Source organism: Diadema antillarum, unplaced genomic scaffold (genome assembly GCF_040938485.1).
Source record: "Diadema antillarum isolate AM-2024a unplaced genomic scaffold, OU_Dant_1.0 seq00000843_RagTag, whole genome shotgun sequence".
Taxonomy (NCBI): Eukaryota; Metazoa; Echinodermata; class Echinoidea; order Diadematoida; family Diadematidae; genus Diadema; species Diadema antillarum.
This window is the reverse complement of record NW_027271718.1, coordinates 231244-240914: the sequence shown is the minus strand read 5'-3', so window position 1 is coordinate 240914 and position 9671 is coordinate 231244. Positions and strand designations below refer to the sequence as shown.

Sequence of the window (9671 nt, the reverse complement as noted above, 5' to 3'; positions counted from 1 at the left end):
ATTACACTATTTTATGAGCTTAATGAACCTAAAGTGTATATAAATATGGTTGCTCTGTGTGTATTTGCTATACAGTTGTTTTATAAACAAGAGCTAAGTACTTATTATATCATATCTACCTCTTGGGTATTTTGTGTTGCTATGAATTCTTATTTTGATATTTCTGTAATATTGATAGGTGAATGTGTTAAAGGACAAGTTCACCTTCATAAACATAAGGATTGAGAGAATGCAGCAATATTAGTAGAACACATCAGTGAAAGTTTGAGGAAAATTGGACAATCAATGCAAAAGTTATGAATTTTTAAAATTTTTGTGTTGGAACCACTGGATGAGGAGACTACTACAGTTTGTGGTTTCATATGCGTACAACAGTATAAAGAAAATGTAAAGAAAATTCAACATATTTTCACTTTTTTCGCATAATAAAAGAACACTTGACTTGCCTCTTTCTAAAGACAGGGGGAATAATATTACCCATAACATATGTCGGTAACGAGTCAAGGGAATGTGTACTTTTTTCAAAAGATGAAATTTTGTGAAATTCTCTTTATATTTTCCTTATATTGTTGTACGCATGTGACATCTAAGTTATTCATACACTTCAGTAGTCTTCTCATCCAGCGGTTACTGCACAAAAACTTCAAAAATTCATTACTTTTGAACGGATTGTCCGATTTTTCTCAAACTTTCAATGATGTGTTCTACTAATATTGCCACATTCTCTCAATCCTTATGTTTATGAAGGTGAACTTGTCCTTTAAGAAAACCCAGAAGCAGCAGCAGCAGCAGCAGCAACAGCAACAACAACAACAACAACAACAACAACAACAACAACAACAACAATGACAACAACAACTTGCAATTCAACCCAAGCCTGCACAATTAGCTTTTGATATTAGCAACTACTAGTAGTGAATCTTGGCCTACTGGATAATTTCTTCCTCCAACAAGAACAATAATTCTCAAAGGATGACCACTTTACATCCACAACAAAACATGCTCTTCTTTGATATCTACATAATTATGTCCTTTGCTTCAATGACAATGTATTCTGCAGGTCAAAATTGAAAAGTCAGCCATATGAAATTATTGATTTCATTATTAAATTCCCATTTATTTTTTTTTACTGTTATTGTTATAGTATTGCAGAACCAACTAACTACACTGCATGTGTACCATGTGTGGCATGCACTCATATGCACATTATGCTGTGCAGAGTGTGATGTATTACATACATGTACATGTACTCAACATTCATCATTTCTATCATGGTGTAGTAGGAGACACAATAATGTCAGAAACAGTAGCTGGCAATGGATTTAGCATTTTGGCCAGTAGAGGGCTTGGTGACTACACTGCCATAAGTAACATGTGAGTAGCCCCTAGTATGGTTGTTGAAATTGTCTTGTGTCTTCTGATAATTGTTGTTTCATGACAAGGCCAAAGTTGTGGGTACATGTATCAATGGTTAGACCTGAAACTTTGCAATGCTAATCTCACACACTACTGACAACTGGTCATTGTCTCTTGTCAGAAACTGGTCGAGGTACATGTACATGTATTATAATCGGTTTGCTGCTGGCTGCATTAAGACAGGTGACAACTGTTTGTGACAGCCATTGAATTTTGCCCCAAGGAAAATGTTGTGGCTGTTGCGATACGTTGGCTGGTGCTCAGGGGTGCCTACAAATGACAGATTTGACTAACAGGGAAACCCTATTATAACTAGGTCACCGCCACGGGGACTGCAGATTTTACCTTGTTATATAATACGTACCTCATTGTAGACCCAACAAAGAGACCAGCTAAATACAGGAATGAAAAATTGGTACTGCTGAGTTCACCTTGTTAGGAGCAATACCTCATTGTAAGCACACTTGTTATTACAGCGTTTCCCTGTACTTCCCTCAGACAACATACAAATGTACAACCTGTATGACAATAAAGACACATGGCTTTGCTGGTAATATGTTACTACATACATTTACTCTGAAAACACTCTGGTGGGTGCTGTCAGTAATTTTTCAAATACAGTCTGCCATCTTGACCAGGCAGGAAAGAAAGCTTTTGGGGTTCAAAAAAAGTCAATGCAATTCCCATCCTCTCTCTTTACATGCAACTTTTAAGTTTCCATCATAACTCAGTTCCAGTGCGTTGACAAAGGGTGACACAAGAAAGATATTATCTGTTCCAGTTATAGCAAATACTGACTTTTTACATTTCCTGCTTTCAGTAAAAGGAAGTGATCTTTGCCATCAAATTTTCATTAAACATAAGCAGAGACTCCAACCCCAAGCACCTTCTGATCTGGAAATTCTCCCGCCTGAAACCCCTAGCAAACGGGAATCTCCAACTTGACGTGCACGAAGCACATATCACGAGTGCGAAGTTCCTTGCGGTCGGGGTCCAGGGCCCGCTTGGGCCCTGGAAGCTCTAATAATTAGGGTTCTTGATGCTCTCTCGTGCTATCTAAGGCTTATTTTTCAACATACGAAGACAAAAAGTAAGAAATCATTTCACACGGGAGACAGAGCCAGGGCGGGAGAAATTAAATCTCAAGCGGGAGAACGGGAGATTTTGCAAAAATGGGCTTTCGGCGGGAGATCTCCCGTCGAAAGCGGGAGAGTTGGAGTCTCTGCATAAGAACCACATTAGATTTCATTTGTGCACATATTGACATTCACAAGTCTTTTGGACATAAGTGAAGGTTACCATACTTGCCATGCGGGCTGATTTTGAAAGGTATTAAATGTGAAAAAAAAAAGTATTGTACTCTTTTATCAAATGTAAATGACAATCTTACATGTCCAAATTGATTTTTTCTTTGGAGGTGCATGGGTGGGGAGAAAATGCCCAAAATACTTAAATGTCCTGCGGTCCATCTCATAAAAGTCTTACGAGAGACTTTTCACTCATTAGACACACTTATCAGAGACTTCATGAAATGGATTTGAAAGTCTAATATCTAATATATAGCTACATATGAGCGACTATGGACATTCTGAGATATATGTAAAGACTTTTATGTGATGACTTCATGAAATGGATCCCTGGTCAGCCAAAAAACTCAGTACAATGTATGTGCACTGTTAACATCATCACTGGGTAATCTCTTTTGCTTTTTTCTGCTTTTTTTTTTTTGTCTTTCTAAAGCAAAAAAAAAAAAAAAAATCTCAAATATCATTATGATATACATAGCTGCAGATCACTCTATATCAGAAGCTATAATAATTGTTCAACACCTGATTTGTCACTTCCAAATTTCACTTATAACAATATCAAATGTTTAGTGACCCCTTGCACACCTTAAGAACATTTCACGAATCATCAAACGTAAGAGTCCTTATTGTTTCAATGCAGAGTCTAAAGGTCACACGGTAACCTGCATCGATCCACACAATTTCCACAAAGTCTGTGAGAGTAGGCCGTAATAATGAACGTGAAGTTTCTGAGTTTTGCCCACCGCAAGTATGTGTCAAACAAATTTACTTGCAATGGCAAAGACTTTTGAGAACTCCGGTCTGCTGCGGAGGTGTGAGGGGATCGGGACCTTGATCCGCGTGCCCGTGGGATTGCCATTCTCTTCCAGGAGGATGATATTGTTCGTGTCAAAGCGCGGCAGCATGCTAGCTCCGGGCCGCTTTACTCCGACAATCAGTGCCTTCTTCTTCTGACCTCTGACAGCGACGAGTATCTTGTCACCGACATTGCCCACCCGCTGTTTGTTGTAGACGTGTATGCAGCGAGGTGGTTTGTGCCTCACATTCTCTGCACCCAGTGCAGAATTGTCCACACAGCGCAGGCGGGACAGTAGGATGATCGCTTGGCATGGCGTTGTTGTGCTGTCGAGGACAGAGAAGAAAAGTGTTGTAAGCCAAACATCTGCAAAGCTTTTACTTCAAATACAAACTTTGCAATTGTTATACAGGTGCATTACATAATGAGTGTAATTGACTCCGAAAGACAATAAGTTTGAGTTTTGTTCTATAAAAAGAGTAGTACAGCAAACATTAAACTTGGTATTTCCATAGTAAAAGGGGCCATTTCAGGGATGTTGCATTATTTTCTGTTTCATTGTGCATTACCCTCAATACAATGTGATCTTCTAAAACACTTTAATGACAGATAACTTTGCCCCAAAATTGCTTCCAACAAGCAGTACATGAGAATCTTTGCAAATATGAGAACTTTGGGCAAACATGGTACATGATGGACTGACATGTATGTATGAAGTCAAATAATGAATATTCACTGAAAATTTTTGTTTTTCAACTGAACAGCCTGATAGTGATTATGAAAGACAAGAACAGGCCTACAATTCTATGAAACACTGTGTTTTATACCATTTCTAGACTTAGTAGTGAATATATGTTACTTTTTGTCAGTCCAAGTACTATACAACATAATAGATCCAACTCAGTTTAAGATGATTTTCATGCTGGTTCCTTTATATCATGGTGTTGTTAGAGGGCATTCAGAATGGCATTTACACAAAAAAAAAATCACCTTCGTGAATTATACTGAAAGTGATCAGATGGTGAGGCATAATGTCTGCTGTGGGAAATAAAACCTTGCCATTATAATGTAACATCAACTTACCTGAAGGCTCTGGAGATGTCTTTCAGTAAATGTTGGTGAGCACTTAATGTCTTTGATGTCAACATAAAATTCTTCACAGCAGCCATCTACCAAAGCAAACGACACATCAAAATATGTGTTTACTGGTCAATACAAATTGAGCCACATTAGGATTTCATAGTGAATGATATTGAGTAATCATGCCACAAAAATCAATTTTACTGAAGTCCTTTTAAGTTGGACATGAGTCCCAATTTTCTTTTGGAGGCAGAAGACAAAAAGAAAAAAAAAGGGGGAAAAAATTCTACAAGTCAAATTTCTGTGTTTGAACTTACTGTAATTACTCCCAGTGGATTTTACCCACAAAACATCATGACACCGACTTCAATTCTAAAACCGTCTTAACCCTATCTGTGCCTGAGACTTTGGACAGTGTGGGTTTTCTATGTGAATCAACACTTTTAAAAACACACACAAGGGTTTAATAATAATAAAGTAGATATTTATAGAGCGCCTTTTCCACCGGATACAAAGCGCCAAAATGTTTCACATCCACTTGCTTCATTGTTCACATCCAAAATGAAAACATCTTGAGTGTAATAACCACTCATACAAAAATACTATCTATATCACAACATCCCATGTACCTATACATGTATCATACTTTCACTCACACTCTCAAGTCAGTGTTATCACTCAACTGCGACAGCATGCAATGGTGCTTTTTACCTCAGGTCATGTGAAGAGCAGTACTTAGACCAAGTGGCAATAGCAAGAATCTTTGGTGTTAGATACTATCAATCATGCCAGTCATGCAACAATGTGAAATATACCTCTCCCAGAAGCTGTCTAGGATATGTAAGCACTCTTTTTTTTTGCCTTTGAAAGAAATCTCTGTTGAAACCCACTTATACTTGTAAACCACATAAAATTCAGAATAAATAAATCAAGCATGTAAAAATGCGCCTCATAGGAATGTTCTGTTGAGTTTCAATCAATTGCAAGAATTGCAACTGATTTTGGGGATTAGCAATTGATTGCAACTTTCTTGCAACGCCCCGTAGTGTAAAAGTGGATATTTTCGCGCGACTAATTTTTCGTGTTTGGCCGGGTAAGAAGAGTTTCGCGTGTTTTTAATTCCGGGGAATCAAGACACCATGCACAGGAACATATGGCAAGCAAAAATATTCGCGTGCTTTTATTTTCGCGCTAGTTTCTGGTTGCGCAAAATGGGCGAAAATTTCAACACCGCGAAAATTTCCACTTTTACAGTACATCTTTGCTAGATCAGACAACCACATATACATGTAGTAAGTCTACTACTCATCGACCACCTATTTTTAGATCAACCACCCTCGCGCAATGGCTTTCTTGCATATAAAATCAGAAGTATGTATGGGACAGGGTGCAATGGAGAAATTAGGGGGAAACACAGATAAATAATCTGACGAAACAGGAGGAAAAAGAATTGATGAAAATCTATATTAGTAAAACACATTATTATCATTAACACATCTTTGCCATTCACTAGATTTACGTGCTTTATCAATGGGAGAACGGGCGGTCGATTAAAATGATGAGATTGCACTAGTGCCCAGTGTACAAAAGACGCACAGCGAGTGTGTCAGTCGGAATTGTGTGCATAAGGTAACTATGGAATGCTTAACCGACGAGGCAAAGCCAAGTGAGTTTAGAGGCGAAGCCGAGTGGGTTTAGGCTAAATTCCACAGTTACCGCATGCACACTATTCAGCCTCGAAGCACAAATAAACATGTGCATTATCTGAGTTATAGAATGGGTAATTTTCTTGTCAAAAATCCATTTTTCTATCATGTCAAAAATCCATTTTTCTATCATGTTATCAATGGCAAATTTACTGGATCAGGGGTCGCACTCAACTTTTTTTTTTAACTAGCCAGGCGGACTACTTACAATCAATTTTGACACTGAAGCAATATTTTGGCTAGCCAGACAGACTAGTAACTTCAGAATTTTATGATTTCTAGCTAGTCCGATGTGATTTTGGGTGGCCAATGGCCAGCGGACCATCGCCAATTTCGAACCCTGTGGATGCATTTCATGTTGACTTACCATAGATGAGAGCCCCAAAAAACATGCATCTAGTACTTCACAAAGAAAAATAAAAGTACTGGATGCATGATTTTCAGCAAACAGGCGTCTAGTACCGAGTGTGCTAACGCTTGCTTAGTGCGAGTGCGCGAACCTTTGCTACAAGTGCGTGTACTATTGCTACAAGTGCGGGATAACATGTTTATCATTGTGACACTGCGTGCAGCCGGTAAAAAATCGACACATACTAGTAGCTCTTGACCAATGAGATCACAGGATTTCCTCTACCCATTCTACAATGAAATAAAAAAATGTCACCTGAGAATTCTGCGTACATGTATAGTACAAGTCTACAACTACAAGTCAACAATCCGGGCGGGGGTACAATGGACACGGCCCCCCTTTAATTTTGTAAAGACACCCCCTCTTCACGAATTCCTGGATCTGCCCCTGCAATTTGAGCCTGTGAATCATTATGTGTGATACAAATCCGAGGACAAGGTATTTTCTGCCTTGAGTGAAATGACACAGTATGACTGAGGGTACCACCTATCATCACCCAAAGGACCTGCAACTTCTCTATTCCAAAAGTATACAAAAAATTCGCCTAAGTCTTGCCTCAAATACATATGTATGCCATCCCATACTGCAGTTTCGAATATAGTGACCGTCTTGTTGATTCTGAATCTCCGTAACGTAGTGAAATAACGCCATTTTAGTGCGTGCAGTGCATTTTCTTTGCGCGGCTTAAAAGGGTACCTCAACATCAGCACCCCCTCCCTCAATAAAATACACATGAATTTCACAGTCATGCGTCATGCTCGCAATTTACTATATCAATTGGTATAGTCTATACTAAGCAGATGTGTAACCGAACCGTGTCTAGCTAAGTTTGTTAGTTTGTTTAATATGAGTTTGTTTTTCGCGTCTTAATTATTTTCAAGCTTGTAGCACTTAATCTCAATGGCATACATACTTTATTGTTCTATACGCTAACAGCTATGATACGCAGGGTGCCGATGTTTAGGTACCCTGCCAATACGTGGTACCCTTACCATGCCCACACTATCTTACTAATCTAAAAGTAGAGGTTCTGTAGGGTTGGACCTACTACTCATCGACCGCCTAATGTTTATTTGCTTGATAAAAATATTTGACACTGAAATTCACGTAAAAAACTTGACCTACGTGATTAAGAAAATCCAGCTCTATCAAATGCCGTTGTTCCCTTTTCGATTCGAAGTTTCAGTGCAAAAATATCGCTGACGAACTTGTGTGGCCTCGTTTCAGCTCCCCGCGGTAACGCTTGTTATTAGGATCGACCGCTGTTTTTGCATTGACAATGCACGCAAACCGAGTTGTATTGAACACCGTGTTGTACGAAGCTTTTTGGAAAGAGTTCCTTATGTCCCCCCCCCCCCCAACCAACTTGCACAAAATAAACAAACCAAGAGCTATTCCCCCTTTTAATACTAATAATAAACTAAATAAAGATTATGGGAAGTCTTCCCATAAATGGCATAACCTTTAGAAGTTATTTAGTCCATTACTAGTATAAAAAAAAAATAGCAATCTATCCATTCTTTGCAAACTAGTGGGGGGGGGGGGACATAAGGAACTCTTTGAATAAACAGTGAATTTTCGCTTTTTCCCACACCATCCTCATCAACAGTCAAAGCCAATTCATCGTTATGTGCCTTGCGCGCAGAGAAGTGCATACTAAGTGTTCAGTGCGCCAATTAATACGCGGTCGGTTTAAAAGAAGGTGGTCAATATGTATTGTAATAGAGTGTACTTCTTTTAGGGCTATTCATATCATACATTAACTACACGCAGCCGCTGTCGCGAAGCGACGCGGCTGCACCTCTATTCCCTCGCAGACGTTGTCATTTTTCAGTGTGGTTGTGCGACTCCTTCATGAATATCTTTATTTATCGTGGAAAACTAAAATACAAGGAATTATCGTAATCTGTGATAATCATTCAATAATCGGTACGCGATTTTTTGTTTAATTACGTCAAAAACTCACCGAAATCTGTGGCTGAAATCAGGTCTGTAAACGTCCTTATTGCTTCACTCCTCATCTGCGTGTTATTTGAATGGCATTCACTCTCGTATACTACAACGTACAACGTAGGTAGTCGGAGAGCTAGAGGGCGCCTCTCCGACTACCTACGTTGTACGTTGCAGTATACGAGAGTGAATGCCATTCAAATAACACGCAGATGAGGAGTGAAGCAATAAGGACGTTTACAGACCTGATTTCAGCCACAGATTTCGGTGAGTTTTTGACGTAATTAAACAAAAAATCGTATACCGATTATTGAATGATTATCATAGATTACGATAATTCCTTGTATTTTAGTTTTCCACGATTAATAAAGATATTCATGAAGGAGTCGCACAACCACACTGAAAAATGACAACGTCTGCGAAGGAATAGAGCTGCGTGTAGCTAATCATACATTAGATAGAAAGATCCGTCTGTCCGGAGGACTCTTTTATATTTTGCCATTGACGCTGTCCTCAGTGGAGGGGATCCGTTAAGCCAGACGCAGTCTCCGCGGAACATTCCCCGACGGACAGATACAGACCGATCTTTCGGTCAAATCAGCAGGTTATCTACGCGAAAAGTGAACAACCTAAAATTCTATGTACGGGACTACGACAACGCAAAACCTCGTTACATTGCATGCTCGCGGCCTCGCAGGGAGGGCAGAGCAGCCTTTCTTCTCCAGTATATCATGCGCCTTTTTTCACACGAAACTCTATTAGTTGCATAGCTCTTACAGTACACTAGCGTTACATGGATACAAATGCATTACATCTAGGCTTAAATAATTTTTACCTCTTCTAGCAGAAATTTCTGAGACTTGCCTAGCCGAGCTCGACGAGTTGATGATAAAGTGTATAACGCCCTCTCGCGATCGCATTTATACATGCAATGGTATTTACGTGTGTGTATTTATTTTCTTTCCGATCATCGGATCGGCCGGACTCATCGATTTGTTCCCGAAAAT

At 39.2% G+C, this 9671-nt stretch overlaps 1 protein-coding gene across 1 annotated transcript; it reads right to left on the bottom strand.

Annotated features, from left to right (window-relative positions):
- Positions 1-3258: 3258 nt before the first annotated feature.
- LOC139740225 (large ribosomal subunit protein uL14m-like) lies at positions 3259-4688 on the bottom strand. Its single transcript, XM_071650808.1, has 2 exons — positions 4603-4688; positions 3259-3845 (listed from the first exon to the last, which is right to left on the bottom strand). The coding sequence occupies exons 1-2, from the start codon at positions 4686-4688 to the stop codon at positions 3479-3481; spliced, it is 453 nt and encodes a 150-aa protein (XP_071506909.1). The 3' UTR covers positions 3259-3478.
- Between the last annotated feature and the right edge of the window lie 4983 nt (positions 4689-9671).